The following is a 25,111-nucleotide window of genomic DNA, read 5'->3' on the forward strand; positions in this document are numbered from 1 at the left end:
TACATTCATCACATAAGAGTTTAATGCTCTTTTAACTGTTGTCACTATAATGACAAACCCCAAACTCAATGGCTTAAAATAATATGCATTTATTTTGCTCACGAGTCTGGATTGGAGATTTAAACTGGGTGGCTGGACAGTTTTGGTCTTGCTTGGGTGCCTCCTTGTGCCTGGCAGTTGACAGGTTCAGCTGATCTAGGCCTTGGCACAACTTGGGCTGGTTGGCTCCATGTGTCCTGTCCTCTAGCATCCTAGCCTGGGCATGTTGTCATGGCAAAGGTAGAGGTGCTAAAGTGAGAGGAAACAACTGCCACTGTCACAATTATTGACATGTCATTGACCAAAGCAAGTGACAGGGCCAAGTTCAGAATCAAGGGGTGGAGAAGCACACTCCAGCTGGAAGAGTTGCAGAGTACACTGAAAAGGTATGGATACAGGGGTGTATGAACATTGGGACAATCAACCTATTACCTCCACATAGCCCATGTCTCCATCATGGTTGAGAACCCTGGGGCCATATCATCACTAAGCAGGCCCCTCTAGCTCTGGCTTTTCTCACCAGATAAAAGTCCCAATGGGAGGTAAGACATTTCTATTTATGGCGCCTGCAGGGGGCGCCAAACCCAAGTCAGACTTCTCTAGGCTTGGCACTTCCTTGCATGTAGTTCTCCCCCCTTTCTACCCTAGAGCAGTACTATGGTTAGCTATGGCTAAGTAACAAACTACCCTAAAACTTAGTGGCTTAAAACAACAACCATTTTATCTAATTCAATCTGTTGGTTAGTAATAAGGACAGAATTAGGCTGGGCAGTTCTCTGTGCTTCAGTGAGGTCACTCAGTGGTATTCAGTTGGCGGATGGGCAGGACTGGAGAGTCCAGACTGGTTTTACTCACATGTCTGGCACATGGTGGGGATGGCTGGAAACAGGCTCATTTAAGACCATCATCCGAAGGGGCTTGCACGGCTCTCTAGCTGGGCAGTCTCGGGATAGTTGACATGATGCTGCCTTCCCCTGAGTGTTCTGAGAAGCTGTACGGCCTTTTATGACCTAGCTTGGGGATTCACACAGCATCATCTCCACAGTATTCTATATGTCAGAACAGTCAAAAGCCCAACTAGATTCAAGAGGAAGGGACATAGAAAAACCCCCTCTCCCAACTTCCTTTAATGGAAGATTATTAAAAAGCCACCCACTCAAAGTCCTCACCTTTCCTCCCTGTGTTTTTGGCCTGGTCTGCAGGTGTTCTCAGATGAGCCATATCCCTAGAGCAGTGGTTCTTAAAATGTGGTCCCTGGTCCATCAGCATCCTCTGGAGCCTTGTTAGAAATATCAATTCTCACACTGACTGGTTTGGCTCAGTGGATAGAGCGTCAGCCTGCAGACTGAAAGGTCCCAGGTTCCATTCCGGTCAAGGGCATGTACCTTGGTTGCGGGCACATCCCCGGTAGGAGGTGTGCAGGAGGCAGCTGGTCGATGGTTCTGTCTCATCGACATTTCTAACTCTCTATCCCTCTCACTTTCTCTCTGTAAAAAATCAATAAAATATGTTAAAAAAAAAAGAAACTATTATTCCCAGCCTGTTGATGAGAAAGCAAACTCAGAGAAGTTAAGCACATTATGTAGGACTAGAGGCCCAGTGCACAAAATTCGTGCACAGGTTGGGTCCCTAGGCCTGGCTGGTGATCAAGGTCAATCTGCAGGGCGACTGGTGGGGCAATTGGGAGGCCCCTGCTTGGCATCCACCTTGGCTGGCCTGGCACCACCCACTTACCAGCCCCGCCCCCTGCCACTGCTATCTGTTAACCTGCCAACTTTCTGGCAGGTGCCTGTTGGGTAGCTCCTGCATTGAGTGTCTGCCCCCTGGTGGTCAGTACGCATTATAGTGATCAATCGTTCTGCCCATTGTTCTGCTGGTCAGTCGATTTGCATATTAGACTTTTATTATATAGGATAATTAAACTTATTAGTGCCCTCCAACGTGTGAGACCCAGGGCAGGGATCCTCTCTGGGACCCAAGGCAGTAATGGATCTCCACTAAACAAGTTCCTAATACAAGGCTGGGTCTGGCTGGGCTAGCAAGACTGGGCTTTGTGACCTCTGCACCCCAGTGTCCTCCCTTGTCCCTGAGAGAGCAGGATTGCTTCTAAGCTCTAAAACCCTCTGCAGTCTTGAAAGAAGAGTTGAACTCAGACCCCTCATTCCACCCGGCAATGCTGGATACTTTCTAAACCTCTAGGGAAGACAGAGCCACAGCAGAGAAAGGAACTGCCTTTATTTCTTTTTCTTTTTCCTTTATTTCTTGATTTCCCACCGGAGATTCCAGTATGAAGGTGATGGCTTTACATGGGAGCAACATCACCCCGGGACATGGGGTAGAGGCTGAGAAAACCAGGCTGGCTGATGTGCCCACCACAAATGACACCTCCCTTGGGCCAACCCCGTCTACTATAGTATGATGGCCTGTTGGACCAGACACTCCTGTCTGCTGAGTCACCAAGACTTAGCCACAGGAAACAGCTTTGTACAAAAGCCTAGGAGTGTCCAAATGGACAGGTCCCATTTGAGGTCTGCCATGTGGAGATGTCTTCCCAAAACAAAGCTGGGGCCCACTCAGAAAGCCAGGCTGATGATCCCGCGCACACGTGTGGGGCTGGGGCGCACAGACATGAGGACCAGGCTACGCACGACGACGACACGGGGGTCACAGGAGTCAGCAGGCAGCCAGCAGTCGGAGCTCAGGATAGAAACGGTCTTTGCCTAGAAGTGGTTGGGTCCCAGTTGGGAAACCCTCGGCTGGCCTCTCCTCAGCCCTGCCTGGGCATGGACTCAGGTCACCCTCTGCTTGAGAATCTCCTGAGCCAGAAATGGGCATTTGTGAGATGGAAGTCAAATGGCAGAGAGCCACGAGGTCAAGATGGAGCCTGGAGTGGTGAGACCATGAGATCCGCCCTTGGGGAGACATGGAAACGTGGAAGGCCACTGCTCGCTACTCTCTGCTCACAGGCACCCCAGCTGAGCCTCACCCTCTACCCAGACAGAGCATGGGCTTGGGGCTTTCTCAGTATACTTCTCATGGTTGGGTCTCTTGTTAGGGGAGCCAGGTCCATATGAGGCTGTTCAGGGCTGTAGGTAGTTGAGGAGTCCCTCAGCGGGTCCAGAGCTGGGAGCTACCCTGAGAGAAGGGGCTCCCTTTCCTGCTGTGTGGTTCACAGGCCTGGAGAGACCTGGAGGCCGGCTTCCCCGGTGAGATGCCCGTGCTTCCAGAAGTCAGAGGGGCAGAGAGGCCTATAGGCGCCCCCAGCGGGATGTGAACCAACAGCCTGCAGGTCTGTGTGTATCTAACAGTGCTAAGCCAGTCCAGGGCCTGGTCGGCCACACTCTGGAAGACAGTGGACACTGTCAGTCAGCTACCAGCCCAGTGGGAGCCTGAGCCTCCCCAGGCTGGGCACCTGGGAGGTCTTTGAGTACTTTGGATTAAGACAGAATGCAGTGGTCCTGAGTTCTTCCCGTCGGACTGAATTAAAAGCACATCTTAGCAGCAAGACTTTGACCTTGTTTTTGTTGAATGAAGGCGGAGGAGACTGAACCAGGACGGTGTGAGGTCAGTTGAATGAGGGTGGAGACGTTGCTGCAGGTACGTGCGATGCAGCCACCTCCTGGCGTCCTCAGGTGAAGTAGCGGCAGGGTGTGGAGTCGATGTAGCAGTATGGGGTGCACTGCAAGTCCCCATAGGACCTGAGGAGGCAGATACAGGTCAGGGTGGACTCCGGGCTGTGGGCAGGAGAGCTCCTGACAGCCTGGCGGGAAAAGCCATGTTCTAAAGGGCCATTCTGGTGGTTTTAGTCAAACCTCATGCAACAGCAGCCGCTGCTGCCCAGGGTCCTATAGAGACTGTTCTCATTCTCATGTGAGGCCAGGGATGTGGGGGAGTAGTGGCCAGGCCTCTGGGCTTTCCCCCTTGAGCCCAGCTGAGGGATCTGCAGGAAAGGGCTTGGTAGACTTGCCTTAACATAGCATCGCTGAGGGAATCTCCCCATCTCAAGGCCTGAAACATGTCTGGCTCTGTCCTTTAGACCATCCAGTCCGCTACACAGCCACGGGCCCTCTGTGGCTACTGAGCGCTGGTAATAAGGTTAGTGTGACTGAAGAACTGGATTTTAAATGTTATTTCACTTTAATTAATTTAAATTTAGATAGCCGCGTGTGGCCGGAGGCTACCACACTGGAGAGCTCAGTGTATACCTGCATTAGCCCAAGTCCTAATCCTGAGACAGCGTGCTGTGCATTATGCCCACACTCACAAGCTTCTAGGGATTAGGAGAGAAATCCCAGCTCGCCAGGCTCTATGCAGTCTTCGTCTCCACCAGTAACTGTCTACTCTCAGCCGTTGTCATGGAGCCATCCACGTGCTCAGCTCTTTTGCCAACTTTCTGGCAGGTGCCTATTAGGAGTCCTCCTTGCCTCAAGGGGGCGCAGTGCGCACAGACATGCAGACGCAGTGGGGGCCTGGCCAAGGCTAGAGTGCCTGGAGCCTTGGGGGTGACTATAGGTCTACCCCCTATGGTCTGAAATGCTGATATAGGTTTGGGTGTGGGCATTGAAAAGATGCCCTTGAAGAGAAAGCAGAAAGGGGGCAATGGAGAGAGCAGCCTGGTGTCTGTTCCCCAGCTCTGTTGAGGGTCTGGACCATGCCTTTCAGGTGAACAGGGCTGGAAGAGACTGAGCTCCTGAGGGACGTGAGAGGGTTGACAGGCCAGGTACCCCTCTGGGGCTAAGGAAGAGCCTCCCTCTATTCCCTAGAGAGTTAGACAACTCTGGTTCTGTGAGGACTGAGGAACGCAGCACCATATCACACCTTGAAAAGACCTCAGGCTGCCACATTCTGGGCACAGAATCTGTGCCTCACGGGGCCAGGGCCTTCAGCTGGCCTGGGGAGGTCAACGTAGAGGTCACAACACTAGAATACTTACCCTGAGCAACACAAACCCCATTGAAGAGGCTCAGAAATAATGAAAGGGGTCCTTGAAAGGAATACCAAGTTCCTGGGGTTTTCTTGAAGGAGCCACACGTGAGCAAAGTTAGATGCTGGCGCGGTCTCACCTGTACCCACAGGCCTGTTCCACAGATGCTTGGAATGTCCTGATACATCCGCTCCCTCCCAGGCCCACAGCCCCAGAGTCTAATGTGGTCATGGCAGCCACTGTGGATGGATCTGCTCATGTAGGGGTAACAACTGAGTTTGGAGCTGGTGCCTGTGTCTGTTCCACCCTGGCCTTGGCTGCTCTTGGAGGACACCTGGTGGCTGTGGGGCTATTGCCTGTCCCCCCTGATGAGCAGGAATCCTGTGCTGTTTTGTTACTATACCTCAGCGTCCCGAAAATACCAGGAACATAAGATGCACTCAAAGTTATTTGTGAAGGAAAGAGAAAGGAGGAGGGAGGGTGGGGGAGGGGAGAGAGGGGTGTCAGAACAGCACGTGAGGCCATCCCTACCCAGGGAGATAGGTCTCGCACGTCAGGTGGCCAAAGTCAGAGCCGTCACAGTCTTCCATGCCCTTGTGCCGGTGACCATCTCCACAGTATGCCCGGTGACAGCCTGAGAGGACACAAGCAAGGGCAACCCTGAGAAGGGGCAGGGGCAGGGGCAGGGGCAGGGGCAGGACAGCCTGGGCTGGGCCCACTCACTTTTAAAAAGGGCTTTGGTATGAGGGGCCCATCTGGTGAAAGCATGGCCTAAGGATCCACCCAGAGGGCAAGTTGGTGGCCCTGAGAGCCTGCATTTGAACCCTGTTGTGACTCTACAGCCCATGCTTTCCATCTCACCTCCTGCTTTTGTCGCTTGTTTTTTTTTTTTTTGTTTGTTTGTTTTTTAAAAGCAAAGCAAACCTCCAGCACTAGGCTGCCTTCCCGTCTCGGTAACCCTGCGCAGCCCACTTTCCCTAAAACGGGCTTTGCTCTAGGGCTCCATCTGGTAAAAGTGAGCCCTGATTTAAATTCTTGGCTTCTCCCTTTTTCCTTTCACCCCTCATCACCCTTATCTTTCTTGTGGTTTCTTTTCTCTCTTTTTTGTTTATTTCTCACCCTGATCTTTTGACAAAGAACATGGACTGGAATTTGGATTTTGCCAAGAAGTAGGAGTCAGAAAAAGAAAAAAAAAGAAAAAAAAAAACAGGCCCTGGTGGCTTTTCTAGGGGCAAGGGCCTTGACTCCAACCCTTCAATGGATAATGGAGTTACATTTGACCTCACAGGTGGATCATCCCCACAACCGCTCAGGTACACCTCCTCAGGCTCTAAAATGATCCCAAACCACCCAGGTGTCCAGGGCTTTCCCTGACCCCCACCCCATGGCAATTCAAGCTTCGGGCAGGGCCCCACTCACGGATGCAGTCGTCATCCACGTCGTAATTCCCGTCATCACACTCCTCCCCAGGCTGCAGGACCCCGTCCCCACAGGAGCCGCGGTGGTCTACAGAGTAGTCCACGGGATAGAAGGGGGTCAGCTGGCCAAAGAAACACACCAAGTTACCAAGGACAGAGTGCCAGGCGGGGCAGGTCATTGGCACTGGGGACAGAAGCTCTGGGTCCAGGGGGGCTCTGCTGAGGAGGGCCCCGCACTCCTGGGTGGGAAAGGCACTGCCTTTTTGCCCCTCAGAGCTTTGTAAGGGCAGGAAGCCTGGGCCAGATCTACTCAGTGCCCTTGCAGTGCGGGGACGTGAGGCTGTCGGGAACCTTGGCTCAGAAGAAACGGTTCTCTTTGGGGAGCAGGGGCATGAAGAGCTGCTCAGAGGCAGAGCGAGGGCGGATGCTCGGCCCTTCCATGGAAACAGAACTCTGCACCAGCCTCGCTGTTGGCCTTCTCTGCCTTTGAAGGGGTGTGCCTTTCCTGGTGGGGTGTGTCCAGCGCGCCTGCCTTGGGTACCTGGATGGGGAGCCAGCCAAGGCTGTCCTTGAAGTACAGGGATCTCTGGTCTTTGCGGAAGGCGATGGCATGTTTGGTGTTCAGCCTCTCAAGCTCCTCCTGGTTGTTGACCACGAAAATCTGCCAGAGGACACACTGGTGAGGCTTCAAAAAAAACACTTCTAGTGCGGGCAGGGGAGGAGCCAGAGGAGGACACGTCGCTGTCCTTGGACTGTTATCAGTGGGAAGGGGGCTTGCATGTTCCTCTCTAGCATTCCTCCTGATGAGGGGAGGAATGTCTTGATTCCCATAGCTTTTCAATCCAGTTCCTAATGTCTCCATTTGAAGTAAAAATATCCAAGTTTTTTTTTAAAAACATTTAAAATGTGCCCAAGACTTAAATAGGAAGGTGAGATCATCTAAGCAAGTAATTCAATATCTACAAATGAGTCTTAACAACATTCGCAAAGGTGTTCATTACAGTGTTATGTACATTAGTGAAAAGCTTGGGCATAGCCCATAATCACTGACAATAGGACACTGGTTATATAAATCACAGCACAACTGCATGGTGGATGGGTGATTAGGCATCAATTCAAATGATATTTATGATGAACTGATGTCCAGCTTTTACTTAAAAATAAACCAAGGGAAGGTGGGCAGGAGTGGGCTGGCATAAAGAGAAAGCAAGATTGGCCATGAGTTGATAAATATTGAATTTGGGTAAAGGGCACATGGAGTTTTATTACATGATTTGTTTTTTCATATTACTTTGAAATTTTCTGTTTAAAAAGACAAAGAAAATACATCAAAAGGGACTCACAACAAAATAGTTTTCTTTAGATTTTTCCTTATGTTCCAATTTCTTATGGGTGTGTACCCAATATAAATTTCACTAAACAAATACATACATACATAAAAAAGTTTTACTATTACAAAGCCCCGAGGACCAGATGAGAGGTCCTGATGGGTAACGCCCCAGATTTCTCCCAGAAGAACCTTACCGCAGGGACTCTCGGGGAGCTGGGCCCATACACGGATTCCCCATAAGAAGGGTTATTCACATTCATGGGGGTCCCACAAAGACATCTTCCTGGAGGCCCTGGGAATCCTCTTTCTCCTTTGGGTCCCATTATAAGTTGTCCTAGGGAGCAACAGACGGCGGTGTTACTAGAGCCAAGGACGAGAAAACTAAACAGCCCAGACTGATGTGAGCTACCTTCCCAACAGAAAGAAGGCCGAAGTCCACAGTATTTCAGGGCAGAGGTTCAAAGAAATGCTTTTGATCCAAGATGTGGAGGAGGTGATGTTCTCTGTGGATTCCTTAACCATGCTGGGTGTGATCACACCTTTCCCCACCCTTATTCTCCCCTCCCTCTCTTTATACTTAGAGACTAGACAGATAGGCCTTCTACTTCTCAGACACCCTTGCACCTGGAGGTGGCCATGTGCCACAGTGTTGGTCAATGTTGGGAGAAGGGTGGGCATCGGGGAAAGCCTGTCCTGATAAGGGAGAATCATTGCTGAAGAGACTCAGCTTCCCCCTTCTTCCTGCCTTGAAGACAGATAATACGGCTGGTGCTGCAGCAGCCATACTGCTAACATGAAGTAACAAGGATGAGAAGAGAAGCCACCATAAGGGACAAGCCAGGGGTTCATGGGGATTGGAGCCCTGAGAGTATTGACCCTTAGAGGATAAACCAAAGTGGGCCACTATCCACTTCTTGACTCTCTTATTATATGAAAAACAACAACAAACAAACACAAAACAATCCTGTCTTCTTAAACCATTATCAACAGGGGACTCCTTGCAGATAAATTGCTCACTAATAACTTGTATTTTTTTAAAAATCATTTTATATTGTTTTTATATAGAGAATCTTTATAAAGGAACCTCTGAGTATGCATTTTAAAAATTTCTTTTGGAAGAAAATGGGAGTTCAAAAATGTTCAGCCCTATACTCGCCCTGGTACAGAAAAGATGTGATCAGGAAATGTATTCCCTGCAATGTCGGAAACCTGCTTGGGTAGCAGTTTTGATTTCCCCCCTTGATTTCTAAAGGCTCTGATGCTCAGGCCGCACCCCAGACCTTCAGGATTCCTGAGAACAGAACCCAGGCAACTGCACTTTTAAAAACTCTCAGGATGGTTCCAATGTGCACCAAGGTTGAGAACCGCTGGTCTAGGGAACAGTTTTGCACATGCCATTCCTTGCACTTTTCCAGGGAAACATTTTTTTCCCCTTTAATATATTTTATTGATTTTTTACAGAGAGAAAGAGAGAGGGATAGAGAGTTAGAAACATCAATCATCGAGATTGATCATCGATCAGCTGCCTCTTGCACACTCCCCCCACTGGGGATGTGCCCACAACCAAGGTACATGCCCTTGACCGGAATCGAACCCTGGACCTTTCAGTCCGCAGGCTGACACTCTATCCCCTGAGCCAAACTGGTTTCGGCTAGGGAAGCCTTTTTGAATCCTCATATTCTTTCATGTTAACCTTGGATACAATCTCATGGTTCTCTATGCTTTTCTTCAAGGCATTTATCTCTGTGACTCTGCATATTGTGAGATTATCTGATTTCTCCCCATAGGGTGTAAGTTCCACAAGGGCAGGGCTGATGCCCGTTTCCATTCACCAGGGATTAACACACAATAGGGGCATGGAACATGTCTGATGGCTGAGTGAATGAATGAACGAATGAATGAATGAAAGCAGACTAACGAGAAAGAAAAGGTCTTCAGAAAAATCTAGATGTCACAACTCCAAATACAGATTGGAGCAAGAGCCATCCAATCAACGGGAAGAGAGGAAAAGATGGAAAGTGAAAAATGAAAAAAAAAAAAGACCCTTCCTCCTGGGGAAATAGGAGGGGTGGGGGAGAATCTGAAGGCCAACCAGTCATTGGTTTCAGGTTATAAAACTGGGGAGCCAGTCTGCAGATCCCAGAAGGGCAAGAAATAAAATGGTCTTGGGGAAAGGTCGGGTCAGGACCCCAGGGAAGCAGTCACAGCTGGAGAAGGAGGCCTCGATGGGAAGACCCCACACCCTGAGCCTTCACCAGCAGGCTCAGCCTGTGCAGCCCAGGTGCTGCCAGTATGAGGACAAGGGAGGCTTGTCAACATTTTATACCAAGTAATGGCTGTTCATTCTAACGAGAAATAGGAACATGATCTTGTGAGAGGAGCCCCAATCTCGTGGAGCGAAGCCCAGAGAGCAGAGACTCCACCAGCCCAGGAATATTCTGGTAGTTAAGCACCTGGGCAAACTAAGATGGGAATGCTATGTAACCAGGGATGTGAGTGGCCCCAACAACTCCTCAGAACCAAGGCCTCAAAAGATTTGTCCCATTACCCAGCTAATTCGTGCTGAAGCAGAGATTTGAATTCATGTTTGACAACACTGTGCCGTTCAAAAGACAAACATCCAGGAACACTGATGCCTGCAGGGAGATAGAAGGCAATTCGCAGGTACCACACTGATTCACTTATACCCTGTCTGGCAGAGGAAGGACTCAGCCAAATTTGTAATTTGGTTATTGCAAATTACATCCTAAAGGCATTTTTGCCTTCATTCCCTCCTCTACCCTGCACTGCCTCTTTTGCTCTGTAACTTGGGTAATAAAAAACTCCAACCATCTCCATCTCCCTGCCGCACCATCTCATCACACAGCGCTGGGCACCAGAGCCAGAGGGAGCCTCCCCCTATCATGACAGGATATGGCAGGGAGCCTGCTTCCTGCCACCAGTGCAGTTTTCCTGCTGACTCCTCCAAGCTGTTAGGGGGCATCTGTTTCCCTGACTGTGTCCTGCCAGGCTGCACTGAAGGGCACAGCAACCCAAATTTCCCCACTTCAGCCTCTCATGAGAGTTGGTGCAGGGGGCCTGGCCTGGCCTCCATCCCTGCAGCCAGAAGACCTACTCTCCACCTTCGCCCAGGGAACTGCTCATCTCCACTGGCTGCTGCAGTGGGAACAGGTCTGAAGAGAATCTCCAAGCCCTGCCCTTCTCACCCAATCCAGGCCCGAGGAGGAAAGGATTTCAACTTAGATGAGGGCTGGCCTTTCCAAATGGATGCATACATTAAGGTCTGCATATGCTAAGGACCTCCTTTTATATCTGCACAATGACCCCCCCCTCACATCCCCCCAAGTTTCCTTGTGGCCCCTAAATGCCCCAAGGTCCAAGAGTTTTTTCCAAATGCAAAACCCAGGCTTCAGGCTGATCTCTCAGACCCGGGCAGCTCATAGGGGAATGTTAGGCAGAAGAAAAATGAGTTGGAAGGACTTCCATCTGGATCATCTTGTCAATGCAGGGAAACAGATCATGGGACATGGACACAGGGCCTAGGCTGCATCTCAAATCCTGCTCCCTTAACAAATGGAAGTAGGTGTGACAAGATAACTTGTTGGTACTATTTGAAAACTTCAGCCTTCTGTTCTCAAGAGAAAAGCTCCTAAGAGGGCGGTAGTGTATGAAGTGTAAGGAGAGAGGGGGCTAGAGATGGGAAGAGGAGGGATCCCCACAGGCCTGGAGAGAACAGGTATCCCCTCCCCATATCCTGGAGAAGAGATAAGGTCTCAGAAGGAATGGCTGTGAGCACTCCGTGGGAAGTGAGCCACAGGGACCAGGATTCCCAGCCTTGGAGATGTTCTAATGCCTAAGCATGGCATGAGATGGCAGTCACAGGCACCCACGGACCACGTGGCCTCAGACAACAGGCATTTCAGAGGTAAACACGGCACATAAAAGCCTGGAGGGATCTCCCCTGCTGTTTTTCTGCCATGATTTCCCAGGACTTTTACCCAATTTTTTTGTGGCAGTTGGAGAAGTGGAGAGAACCCAATAAAGTCTAAGATTGAATTTTCCTGGCATTCTGGCAGATTGGAGTTTCAGAACCAGCTTTAATTTGGTTTAAAAGATCTAAAAAAAAAAATATATGACATTTCTTGATCATCCCATTATGTGGTTGCAAACATATTTCCATAAGCATACGCGGGGGGGGGGGGGGGGGAGTGCACTGTGGAATTTTGTTTTCTTAAGAAAAAAATGGAACAAAAATTGTTTTGATTCCTTTTGTATAACTGAGGACAAAGAATGTTGCTCAATCAGTTAACAGTCTTTTTGGAAATAGAGATGCTGTGCTTATACAATGTGCTTTTGAGCTGATGAGAACAAACTAAATCAAGGACTTAGTTTATCATATTAAACAAAGTAAAGCAAGGTACAGGGTATCTATGACCTCACAAATGACTCTGATTTCTTTTTATCGTTTCTTTCTACATTCTATGCAAATCCATAAGGATTCTTTCTTTCTTTCTTTTTTTTTTTTTTAAATAAATTTTATTGAGCTTTTTACAGAGAGGAAGGGAGAGAGATAGAGAGCTAGAAACGTCAATGAGAGAGAAACATCGACCAGCTGCCTCTTGCACACCCCCTACCGGGGATGTGCCCGCAACCAACGTACATGCCCTTGACTGGAATCAAACCCGGGACCCTTCAGTCTGCAGACCGACGCTCTACCACTGAGCCAAACCGGTTTCGGCCATAAGGATTCTTTCCTAACACTGTGTGCAATGAAAATTTTTACCATGTTATTTTTACTACCAGGTTTAAGAGAATTGCTTAGAATCATCAAATGGTTTTCTAGTAAAAGATGTTATTGATGAAATATGTGCATTATTTTTCACTTATGTATAAATGACATCATCAATGCAATTTTTTCTCTCCTCTATTTGTTCTCCAAATTGCTAAAAACAAAGCCAGAACAATGTTTATCTTCCTTGTGTAAAAGTTGAATGAGCCTAGCTGTGGAGAAATTATAAATATATTGAAGTTTCTCTAGCATTTCTAACTCAAAACACCAAGCAGGCCTCTGCTGGCATCTCCTTGTGCTCTCTCCAGGAGGCTGGCCAGGAGTGCGACACTTAGGTCAAGTGAAACAGTGTAGCTCTTACCTGAGGACGGAGGACCCGGAGGCCCTGGGGGACCCTGACGGCCAGGTTGACCAGAAGGCCCAGGCTTGCCTGGTGGGCCCATAACTCCATCATCTCCCTTCTGTCCCTGAGAGAGAAAGGCGGAGCTTGTTATGAGAGCATGGCATGACCAACTTCCTTCCCATTTATTTCTAAAGCAGGGGCCACCCTAGACTTTGGAGCAAGAGCCCAAGGCAAGGATGCAATCTCAGACATCTTGACCACCAACCTCCAAAATAACTCAGGGCAAGTGACATTTGAGATAATGATGGTGGCAAGTTTGCAGACATTACTTTTTGTTCTGTCCTAGAAACATGACACATAACAGCTGGGGGGGGAGGGGAGGAGAAACACAACAATCCAACTCTCTCCCCTCACTGGGCAGATGAGGAAATAGAGGCTCAGAAAGGAGCAGGAATTACTGCAAGTCACCTGGCAGCAAGGCAGCAAAACTGGGCCTAGCACTCAGATGGGTCCCTGCCTACTCATTAGGAACATTTCTATTTTATTACAGGAGCTGTTTCCACCCAATGGCTACCCACTGGCCTCAGGATAAAGAACCATAACATTTACCTCAGACCATAACTATGCAATTATTGTTGTGATCATTTCATCAACCCCAGGAGACATCAGCTCCCTATGGGTATGAAGCTGCTTTGTTCACCTCCTTTCCCCAGATCAAATAAGGGAGGAGGAAGAACAGAAATCACAAAGATCTGGGTTTTCATCTCGGCCATGAGGCCCTGGGTAAATCACGCCATTGTTTTGTGCCCTAGTTTTCTTCGTCTGTAAAACAGGGCCAGTAAATATATACCTGCATGGGTTTGTTGTGAGGCTAACGAAGATCTTAGAGGTGAAAGGAGTTTGTACAGAACCAAGGATTATGTAGATTACCAGTGCTCATTATCACAGCAACTGGCTTGGTTTCCTCTTTCTCACACAGACAGGTCCTGATTTCTTAAAGAGACACACACCTGCAGTGCTGCCCACCCTGGGAGCGCCAAGAGCAAAGATTTCCCCCCCCCCAGAGCTGCCCTTAGGAATGACTCAGAAACCAAGGCCTGTGGGTTCCTCACAAGCCGCGTGCTCACTGTTCACACTTGCCCTGGGCTTAACCAGGACAGTGATTGATGCCTGACATTTTTGGTTGGGTCTCCTTTCCACATTTGTGCCTCGGCAGGCTGGCCACCTGATGAAATGTAATCCTCCCCAAGTCTGGGCAGCAGTCATGCCGGGCACTTCTATCCAATCACCAAGGTGACATGTAACCTGTCTCCTTGTCCACATGGCCCTGGGGGCTCATGTCCTAGGAGTTCTTAAAACTCTTACTGTGGGACTCAGGGGTCAGAATTTGTTTCTAATTCCATCCTGACGGAGGGAGTCTAAAGCCTTAGCCCAAGCTGAAGCATGCCATGAGGTAACCAAGATGAGTCCCAGAATGGCAAAGGAAGTCACACCGTCCTAATATAGCTGCAGTTAAGGCTTGTTGTTCTAGCAGCCAGTCAGCTGGCTCTGAGCACAGGAAGTGCCACAGCTGAAGGAGCTGGAAATGCTCCTTGACTCTGTCACCAGCAGTAATGGAATATTCTGCTCATCGGTTGTCCTCTCAGAACCAGCCATGTCTCTAAGAGCAGGACTCAGGAGCCATGCTTTCCAGGAAAAGCATTCATTCCTTTATTTTCACAAAGTTTGGTGATGCTTCTCCAGGGAGGAAGTCTGTCTCCTTAATTGCAGATTTGCATAATGGGATTAGGGCTGCTTCTCTGGGCCTGCCTGAAGGCAAGTCCTGGAGCATGGATAGGTGATGAGAGATGTGATGTAGGGAAAGCTGGTCTCAACTCTCCAAACGCTAACTCTGGCACGGAAGTGGGTTTGGCTTAGGGGTCTGGGCAGGTCATTCCACTTCTCCAGCCCTCAGTTTCCCATGATTACACTAAGGGGAACTATAGATTGTAGTGATCACTACAATCCCCTGGTTCTGAAATTCTAATTTCCTAAAGTCTCTTTTGGATTTCTGATTCTAGAGTTTGGATTGATGTACAATAACCTCCAGAAACTCAGCACCACCGGCCCAATGGATGCTTGGTAGATAAGACCCTCTGCTAATAAATTTAATTTCGGTAAACAGGAAGTACCATGGCAGGCCCCCAAAGCTAACAACTCAAGTGTCTGCTGACTAGACAGGCACGGAGGGTTTGGAGAAAACTCCTCATGGAAAGGAAGAGCTTATTCCCCTAACTTCTCTGAGCTTCTAGACATGGCTCTGGGCGAGTTGTAAGATTACTACAACTAATCATTTTCAACTTCTTAGCTTCAGCCCTCGCCAGGAAAAGATAAACTCTGCCCAGGTAAAGAACCAGATGACAGAAGGCACAAGTCTACTTGAACCCCAGTGTAGAATATTATGAATGGAAGTCAGCAGTAAGGGAGAAAGTGATCTTTAAAACAAGAAAGAAAGGGAGAAAGACGCCTCCTTTTTTCTTTTTCTGAGCCTAGTTTTCAGGAAATTGGAATCTGTGACAGCATTGTGAAGGCATGGCCATGCTACCCATTGTTAAACTTTGAAAACTGAACTAAAATATTGTGACTTCCAAAGTTTTTGTGAAATTTGAATTATTTGGGTTGGAGGCTGTATCGTTGCTAAGTTCACTTGGAAAAAAATCAGAATTGGCTTCATATGTTATCATGTTCTGAGCCCTGGCTACATATTAGAATCACGTGAGGAGTTTTAAACAAACACCAACCCATGCTGAAGCCTCACGCCAGACCACTTATTTCAGAGTCTTTGGGAGGTAAGGCCTAGACACTGGGGACAATGAGAGGCACACTTGGAACTACAACTATGGCCCAAAGATGTTCACTTCTCAACATCACATATAATTTGGTTAGGCCTCTCTTGTCCAAGCAGTCACTCACTTACTAAAAATCTAGTGTAGGCATTTAAAAAAGATGTTAAAAATGCTTAATGAATAGCAATGAGTAAAAATGCATATATTACGATTTTAAGTTAAAATTTAGGATACAATAACTATATATTGGATAGAAAAGAAACAAATGACTGGAAAGTTCACAAAAGAATACATACTGGAAAGAAAATATACTAAAAATATACTTTAAAAATATACTAAAAATATACATGGTTATACCTGGATGTTAGATCGTTTTTAAAAATATGTTTGTATTGACTTTTCCAGAGAGAGGAAGGGAGAGGGAGAAAGAAGAGAGAAATAGAAACACTGATGTCATGTGAGAACAGAACACCAATCAGCTGCCTCTGGTATGCCCCCTACTGGGGACCAAGCCTACAACCCAGGCATGTGCCCTGACTGGGAATTAAACTAGCGACCTCTTGGTTCAGGGGTAGAATTTTCCAAGTTTCCTATGATAATCATATATTACATTTAAATGGGAAAGGAGGCAAAAACCAAACAAACTACCGCCTAAAAAGTGAAGGGGCACATCTTTCAAGAATGTCTGTCTGTTAGAGCTCAGATGAGAGGTTTCTCTAAGGCACTTAGGACAGACAGCTCCACAGCCAGCCAAGCCAACTGTACCTTCCTCTTGCTTTGTTCTCTCATTTCACATGGTCTAACACAAGAGCCTGCTGACCAGAGGGAGTTCAGAATGAGAAATTTTCCTAAACCCTTAACAGTGCCAATAAAGAAGGTCACTTACAAACTGGGATCCTGAGTCGGGGAGGGGGGGAATAGGCGGGAAGAGACCCACCTTACTGTTGAAACCCAAAAGGCCCAGATCCTTACCTGCTTGCCTCGTTTTCCTGGTCTTCCTGTGGGTCCCCGGTTTCCTGCTATCCCAGGCTCACCCTTTGGACCCATTTCACCCTGGAAAGAAAAAGAGACGAAGGAGAGGGATTAGGGCATGTGGAGCAGGCCCTTCCCTGCAGGTCTACCCAATCCCTGGCCACAACGGCTGTCTACTAGATCATCCCAGATCTTTTCCAAGTGGGCTGCTCTGGGAGACTGGAAGAATGATGAGGTCATGTGAAAGGTAGGTAGGTTTTTCATGGACCTGGAAGGAAAAGAGGTTATCTTGGGTGGGTAATTTATTATCTGAGAGAGACAGCTGCCAGGTAGCACACACTTTAGTGTCCCAAATCACCATCCAGAATGGCCAACAATAGAGGTGCTGTATTTCAATCACAAGTGTGCCCATGATGCTATAAGCTATTAGGGGAAAACACTTTCTCTTTTAATTGAATTTTATAAACAGCATAACTTTTTTTTTTTTTTAATTATTGATTTCAGAAAGGAAGGGAAAGGGAGAGAGAGATAGAAACAACAATGTTGAGAGAGAATCATCGAACAGCCAGCTTCTGCATGTTCCCCACTGGGGATTAAGGCCACAACCCAGTCTTGTACCCTTGACTGAAATCGAACCCACCTTCAGTCCACTGAGCCCAACCAGCCAGGGCAGCATAACTTTTAAAAAAAAGACTATCAGAAAGAAGTGTGGCCCTTCTCTTCATCAACTGGAAGCAGCCAGTACTCACTTAATCTAATTTCTCTCCTCTGACCTAATTATGATTATCATATCTGCTCTGTCTTAAAGCAGCCTGCCCTGAAAGGGGAATAGAATTCCTGATGGCAAGTCTAGTAAGTGGAGCAGAGACCAGAGAAACTGTCATCTTTAATGTTACGTAATGGATTATTCTTTGATGCTCACTGTTGCACTGAATGAAACATAGCCTAAATATTTTCAAATAAAATCATTTTTTCTCGATCTAGCCGGTTTGACTCAGCGGATAGAGCATTAGCCTGTGGACCAAAGGTTCCCGGACACATGCCCAGGTTGCAGATCCCCAGTGTGGGGTGTGCAGGAAGCAGCCTTTCAATGATTCTCTCTCATCATTGAGATTTTTATCTCTTTCTCCCTTTCCCTTCCTCTCTGAAATCAATAAAAATATTTTTAAATCATTTTTTCTCTTTTAATGTCTCTTTTAATTTGCTCATTTACTTACTCTGTTTTTAATACCCCACCTAAATTTTTTTTGACAGCCTAAGGCAATGATAAATGATAATAAATTAATATTAGATGACTGCAATTATTTAAATACTAGAGGCCCAATACACGAAAATCCGTGCACTCGGGGGTGTCCCTCAGCTCAGCCTGCACCCTTTGCAGTTTGGAAGCCCTTGGGGGATGTCCAACTGACATCTTAAGGTGCAGTTGGACATACTTAGTGCTGCTGCAAAAGTGGGAGAGGATTCCACACTGCCACTGCATTCACCAGCCTTCAGCCCGGGCTTATGGTCAAGTGATGCTCTCCCTGTGGGAGTGCACTGACTACCAGGGGGCAGCTCTGGTTCTGCCCATTGCCCCACTGCTGCTGGTCACAAGCGCCCTCTTTCCCCCCCCCCCCCCCCCCAATCGCTGTCCCCTTCCATCTGCCTCCTGGCACCTGCCTTGCCTGGCCTAGTACTGCCCGTTGACCTGTCATTCTGCTGTTTGGTCAATTTGCATATTAGGCTTTTATTATATAGGATGCTCTACTGACTGGAGAAAATCAGATAAAAATTTATTTAAGTTTGGAAAATAAAACTTCAAGGCGAACTTGAGAAAAAGTTTAGAATTTTAATAAAGCATCTCATTGGTATGTTTGAAAAACACTGTACTCTGAGGACAAGGTTAAAATAACAATTTCCCACAGCATGAGGACCCACCGCTTCGGGGTTAGATTAGGGGTGATCTCCATGGCCACCTCTGCACTCTCTCTTCATTCTCTGATACCTCCCCGCACCACTCTCCCCATTCTTCTTCCCTAGACCTCAACCCTAAGGAAAAGTTTTGTTTAAATTCTGTCAATTGTCACCTTCATAGTTTTTGTCATATATTCACATAGTGTTATTCTTATTTACTCAATATTTTCTATTTAAGTCAACTGAATTAACTCCTTTCTTTATTAAGCCTTGACCCAGGAAAGATATTCATGAAATCCCACTAAATATTTAACTATTTAAATAAAAAGTTTAACTAACAAATAAAAATTTCTTGCTATCATCAACTAAAATAACTCTGCCTACCTGTAGCAGCACATGAGCCTCCCTGAAGAAGTGCTGAGCTGGGTGTAGTTGGCAGTTGCATTAACCAGAGAAGCCTGCACCTCCCACTGGGACCTTTGACCACTACAATTCAGACCTGAGCCCCTTGTCACAAAGCTCTCTGCCTTTGGACATCACCACAGCATTCTAAGGGGCAGCAAGTACAGAGTAGGGCCTCTATCCATCAGGGGGGTGTCCTTGCCCTCTCCTCTCACTGACCTGAAGGAGGTCTCAGACCTCTCACCTATATGTTCAGCAACACGCTCCTCTTTCAAACCAGAATATTCCATAGCAAGATCTATTTTTCCTGCCTCATGAACAGAGACAGGCCTCTTTTTGTTGTACTTGGATGGTCTATTTTTCTACTTCTATTTTTTAGTATTTGTAGGTACTTACTTTCTGCCCCAACATTCCAGGAAATCCTGGGAAACCCTGTGAAGAGAACAACAAATATTAGTAATTGCCTCTGAATAACTCTTGAGAGGGCTGTGGAAGAGCTTAGTCAGCCCCTTTTAAGATAGAGCTTTGTCAGCCAGCCAGCCAGCCAATCAACTAATCAGACAGATACACAGACAGCCAGTCAGCCAGTCATCTAGTCAGACAGATAGACAGATAGCTAGTCAGCCATTTAGACAGATAGCCAACCTGTCAGTCAATCAGATAGTCAGTCAGTCAGATAGTCAATCAGCTAGTTAGACAGATAGTCAGTCAGTCACCTAGTCAGACAGATAATTAGCCAGTCAGCTAGTCAGACAAAGAGACAGATAGCCAGTCAGTCAGCCAGCCAGTTGGACAGACAACCAGTTATACAGACAGCCAGTTAGATAGATAACCAGTTAGACAGACAGTTAGGTAAAGAGCCAGTTAAACAGAGAGCCAGTTAGACAGATAGCCAGTTAGACAAATAGCCAGTTAGACAGATAGCCAGCCTGTCAATCAGCCAGCCAATCAGTAAGTCACAGCCAGTCAGTTACAGCCAACCAGCCAGCCATAGCCAGTTAGACAGATAATCATCCAGTCAGCTAGTCATACAGAGAGATAGATAGCCAGTCAGTCAGTCAGCCAGTTAGACAGACAGCCAGTTAGACAAATAGCCAGTTAGACAGATAGCCAGCCTGTCAGCCAGCCAGCCAGTCAGTCAGTCAGTCACAGCCAACCAGCAAACCAGTCAGATAGTCAGTCAGTCAGCTAGCCAGACAGATAGACAAACAGTCAAACAGTTAGCCAGTCAGACAGACAGACAGCTAGTCAGTCTGCCCACAAGATGGGGGTAGGCAAGGTCACCACTTCCATTGTATTTGATCATTTCTATGCAACAGCCATTACCTTTTCTCCTTTGGGACCCAAGTCACCCCTTTCACCTCTGGATCCCTAAGAGAAAACCACAGGAGAGAATACATGAGTAATGCCATGGGAGAAAAATTGGAGCATTTTAAACTAATAACTCCCTATCCTATGCCAATACCCTCATTTCACAGGCAAAGAAACAAGCTCAGAGATTACATGACCTTCCCAGGGAAGAAATGCTTTGTGATTTACCTTCTATTTGGACCACAAATACCTCCTGCATTAATAAAGGACAAGGCACAGAAGATTCTGGGTCTCAGAACCTCTCCTTTTCCATAGGAAATCTGTCCCCAGGTTCTGGCTGGGTTTTCTGATTTTTGTTTTTGACAGATAAGAAGGTTGTGTGGTGATAGCTTGGTCTACAGACACACATCTGCCATCTGCAAGCTGCATTCATTCTCCATCTGGTACAGCTTCACTGCTCATCTGCTCCAAATGAAGGCCTCGGCTTTCACTGGGAGCTCCTCCCTAAGCTGCCTGCCCTGCCTCGGGGGCCCCTCACTTCTCTCAGCCCACTGATGAAAGATGAGGAATATTGAGGCAAGGTCACTGAGGTCACTGACTGAAGAGAGGCCTGGGCCCATCCTCACTGGTCCCGGAGCCACTAGCCCAAACCAGGCTCTGGAAAGCTGGGAGAGAGAAACACTAACCTTTTCCCCTCTGGATCCGGGGTAGCCCTAAAAAAAAAAAAAAAGCAGAAGATATATTTACAATCATCCTTGTTGGGTTTGGTGTGAGAGTCGACAGAATCCCTGAATGTGGTGGTGAGAGGTGCTTCATTGCACTGCAAGTTTTAGTGGGGGCTGCAGCATTCAATACCAAGAAGTCCCTTGGGATTGTGTTTACATCAGGTCTAAAAAGAATGCTGATTTTCTTATCACCACCCCTAAAGCCTGAACAAAGATTTCCATCTGTTTTGTTGTCCTGAGGCTTGACCCTTGCTGCCCAGGAGAACAGCAGAAATGGCATCCTTATGCCCCTGCATCCCAGCCCTAGTGTCCCCCAAAGGCTGGTAAAGACAAGCACACTGGCATTGGTCTAACATCTGTGACAGCACCTTGCCCAGGATGGCAACCACACCCAGTTCCCATCTTTATAGATAACAGCTGCTCCAGAGCCTTAGTGAGAAGATCTGAGAACATCCATCTGGACCAGCACACTGACCTTGGAGCCCATTGGTCCTCTTGATCCTGGTAAACCCATCAGACCCAGATCACCTTTTTCGCCCTGTGGGAATCAAAAGGAGGGAAAAAAAAGACCTCTAGTGACATTTCCTAGAAAAACCAAACTAAGAAGTCATGGGCAAGATCAGAAAGGAACTGGGACATTGGGGCTAGCTTGTGAATCGGAGGACCCCAAATACTCCCTTGTTTACTCCCAGGGGCCCAATTCTCCACACTTCATTCTGGTATCCTATATAATAAAAGCCTAATATGCAAATTGACCATCACTCCAACATACAAGATGGCCACCCCCATATGGTCAAAGATGGCTGCCTCCCATGTGGACACAAGATGGCCAGCACAAGATGGCCAGCAAGGGAGGGCAGTTGGGAGGTACCAGGCCTGCAAGGGAGGGCAGTTAGAGGCGACCAGGCTGGCAGGGGAAGGCAGCTGTGAGGGGCCAGGCCTGCAAGGGAGGACAGTTGGGGGTGACCAGGCCTGCAGGGGAGGGCATTTGTGGGGGACCAGGCCTGCAGAGGAAGGCAGTTGGGGGTGGCCAGGCCAGCAGGAGAGGGCAGTTGGGGGTGACCAGGACAGCAGGGAAGGGCAGTTAGGGGCAATCGGGCCAATGGGGCCTAAGCGGGCAATCTATCATCCCTCAATGTGTCCCAGATTGGAGAGGGTGCAGGCTGGGCTGAGGGATACCAACCCCCCATGCATAAATTTTGTGCACCAGGCCTCTAGTTTAAGATGAAATATGAAATGAAATTCCCCAGGCAGAGCAGATCTCTAAAACTAAATTCAAATTATCACTAAGATGCTTTAATGGAATAATACTTGATCTTTTCTTAGAGAAGGCTGTAGGAGAGTGGGGGAGGGGGAGATCATGGGGCATGGGGCCCCAGAGGACAAGGTGTCAGCACCAAAAAACTTCACCTGCTTTGCTCTTTGCATAGGATGGATCTTTCAGACATCTCCATATACTCTCACCCTAGTGTTGCAACCAAGTAGAGTGAACATCATCCTCTGGGTGTGTACGATGAAGACAGGGAGCTAAGACTCATGGGTGAGTTCTGTTGCCCCTCAGAATCATTTGCAGTTGGAACTTTCAGCACCCTCTGTGCTAAAAAACTATACCAGTGCTATCCAGTAGAAATATAAGGTAAGCCACATATTTCATTTAAAATTTTTTTACAAGTCACATTAAAACTATAACTAAACAGGTAAAATTAACTTTAACAATATATTTTATTTACTGCAATTAATTTAATCTAATTATTATTTCAACATGTAGTCAATATAAAAATTATTAATGAGCTATTTTACATTCTGTTTCTCAAGATAAATATTTGAAATCTGTTGTGCATTGTACATTTAAACCACATCTCAATTAGGTACTAAATTTTCATCCAAAATGGATGATCTCTATACAGAGTTCATAAAATTTATAATTGAAGAAGCAGATACACATACTTCACATACTTAAATGTTTTCAAATAACTGAGCTAGGCAAAAGTTTTAAAATTTAAACTTAATTAAAGTTTTTAAAAAAAGTTAGTTCCTCAGTGCATGAGCCACATTTCAAGGGCTCAATAGCCACATATATCTAATGCTGCCATATTGGATGGCTCAGCTTTATACAGTTGATTTTTTTTTTATTGTCTAAAGTTCTACATGTCTCCTTTTTATACAGTTGATTTTAAGACACATCCTTGGGACTTCACTTACAAGGATTGGGAACAGTTTTCTATCCACTTATAAATTCTACCTGTAAGTCAATCAGAATATATAATGACATTCACCTGCCTAAGTCATGGCCTCTACATCCCATGATCTATGACCAAAGTGAGTGGAATGTAAGCAAAGGCTCGGGAGTGGGCATGTTAGTTTTCCATAGCCTGTCTGAGGAAGGGAATTCATCAGCATTTGGTGATCCCTCTCTGAATGTAGGGTTTTAGTTGTTCCAGTCAGCTAACTCCAGCCCCTTCAACCCTCCACCTCCAGCCAGATCAGCATGACAGGCCAATAGCTTTCCAGATACAAGCCCCTCTTAGGTCATCTCAGGGAAACCAAAGAATCACATGCTAACCCTTCAGGACAAAGGAGAATCAGGGCCCCTGTGAAAGAAGTCAGCAGCCCTCATTTCTCCCCCTACAAGAGCAGAGCTTTAAAATGAGGTCTTGCAGTCCAAGTGAAGGAGGAAATATTTGGGGGCCTATGGACAGTCCTTATGCTCTTTTCTTCCATCCCCTCTTGAGGACGTGAGTGTCACTCACTGTGTGCCAGGGGCCAGGGAGCCGCCGTCTTCTCCCTCACATTCCGATACCATATGAGCCCCGAGATTGCACCACACTTACCCTGGGTCCTTCAGGTCCAGGCCAGCCGATGGGCCCAGGCATACCAGGAACACCCGGGGGGCCAGGTCTACCCTTTAAAGTCAAAGAACAAAAGTCAGGAAAATTGATTTGTTTCTCTCCTTCCAGGAAACAGGATTTGTCTCTGGGGCCTGGAGTAGTATGAGGCCTCTAAAGCAGAGCCTCAGGACCCTCATCTCCAAAAATTATAGCCAAAAAGTTGGGTCACTTAGGTACAAGTGAAAACCCTTAGTGTGGCACTGTGTTAGCACACAAGATATTATTCTACTAAAGAAATAAAAGGTGGTAGAGAAGGGATTCTAAACTTCTTGGTTTTTCGATCTTTATCACCTCCACCCACCCAACTGTCCCCTGCATTCCAATAGGTTCTCACAAGAGTGGGATGTAAAGGGCATAAGATTATGTTTGGGAAGCAGTAGCAAATGCTATTGGTTCTCCCTCCGGATCTTTTTCACCTGCTCAGTGTGATCATCCCCCAGGGGCTATCTTCCTTGCTGTAACAACTCATTCCTGCAATCTGCATCTGTGAAGTTTCTGTGGGCAACTGGATCTATACAGTGATTTATGTATGTCCCCTCCCTGTAGCCAATAGCCTGGCTCCCTTATCTCAAGGCAAGACACTCTGTGGTGCAATTCTTACTCCACAGCTTCCCAGGGATCAGGCTGAAGCTGGGCATCACCTGATACCACTCCCACATTGGACTTCTTCCCCACCCCAACTGGATGCCCCTGTCCTCGGACTCCTCTTGAAAGAGCTCCCTTAATAACCAACTCATTTGCACATGGCATGTGCCATCTCTGTCACTGCTTCTAAGGAACTCAACCTAAGCCAGAGGCTATGGAAGAGTAAGCCCTGAAAAAAAAAAGCCTTGACCTTTGAACCCACTGGCTAATTTTAGTGTGCCTAGCTAGAGATGTGGAAGGCTCGGGCCCTTAACCAGGGATCACAAATGTCTGTGGCCCAGCTGGTGTGGCTTAATGGTTGAGCATCGACCCATGAACCAGGAGGTTCCAGTTCCATTCTTAGTCAGGATATATGTTTGAATTTTGTGCTCCACCTCCAGTAGGGGCATGCAGGAGGCAGCTAATTGATTCTCTCTCATCATTGATGTTTCTATCTCTCTATCCCTCTCCCTTTCTCTCTCTGAAATAAATGAAAAGAAATAAACAAACAAAAAGAAACCCGAAGTGCTGCATGTGTACAAATTTCTACTCTTGCCTTCCACATCCATGGCACACATCACTAATGAATCATGGCCTTCCTTAGTTCTGAGCATGGAAACCATTC

The 25,111-nt window shown here is 47.2% G+C and overlaps 1 protein-coding gene across 3 annotated transcripts in view; it reads right to left on the minus strand.

The window, feature by feature from the left end:
• Positions 1 to 2,259: 2,259 nt before the first annotated feature.
• The window catches only part of LOC311632158 (acetylcholinesterase collagenic tail peptide), a 109,727-nt gene continuing 86,875 nt past the window's right edge, over positions 2,260 to 25,111 (minus strand). For all 3 annotated transcript variants that reach the window (XM_084903285.1, XM_084903288.1, XM_084903287.1), the window contains 12 exons: positions 23,806 to 23,877; positions 21,450 to 21,512; positions 20,936 to 20,962; positions 20,265 to 20,309; positions 19,335 to 19,370; positions 16,641 to 16,721; positions 12,862 to 12,967; positions 7,906 to 8,045; positions 6,923 to 7,042; positions 6,383 to 6,503; positions 5,495 to 5,597; positions 2,260 to 3,737 (listed from right to left, as the gene is read on the minus strand). In XM_084903285.1, the coding sequence (XP_084759411.1) occupies positions 3,668 to 3,737; positions 5,495 to 5,597; positions 6,383 to 6,503; positions 6,923 to 7,042; positions 7,906 to 8,045; positions 12,862 to 12,967; positions 16,641 to 16,721; positions 19,335 to 19,370; positions 20,265 to 20,309; positions 20,936 to 20,962; positions 21,450 to 21,512; positions 23,806 to 23,877 (984 nt within the window). In that variant the 3' untranslated portion in view covers positions 2,260 to 3,667. The remainder of the gene's footprint in view (positions 3,738 to 5,494; positions 5,598 to 6,382; positions 6,504 to 6,922; positions 7,043 to 7,905; positions 8,046 to 12,861; positions 12,968 to 16,640; positions 16,722 to 19,334; positions 19,371 to 20,264; positions 20,310 to 20,935; positions 20,963 to 21,449; positions 21,513 to 23,805; positions 23,878 to 25,111) is intronic.

This window comes from Pipistrellus hanaki, assembly GCF_964339955.1.
Source record: "Pipistrellus hanaki genome assembly, chromosome: 13".
NCBI classification, from domain to species: Eukaryota; Metazoa; Chordata; class Mammalia; order Chiroptera; family Vespertilionidae; genus Pipistrellus; species Pipistrellus hanaki.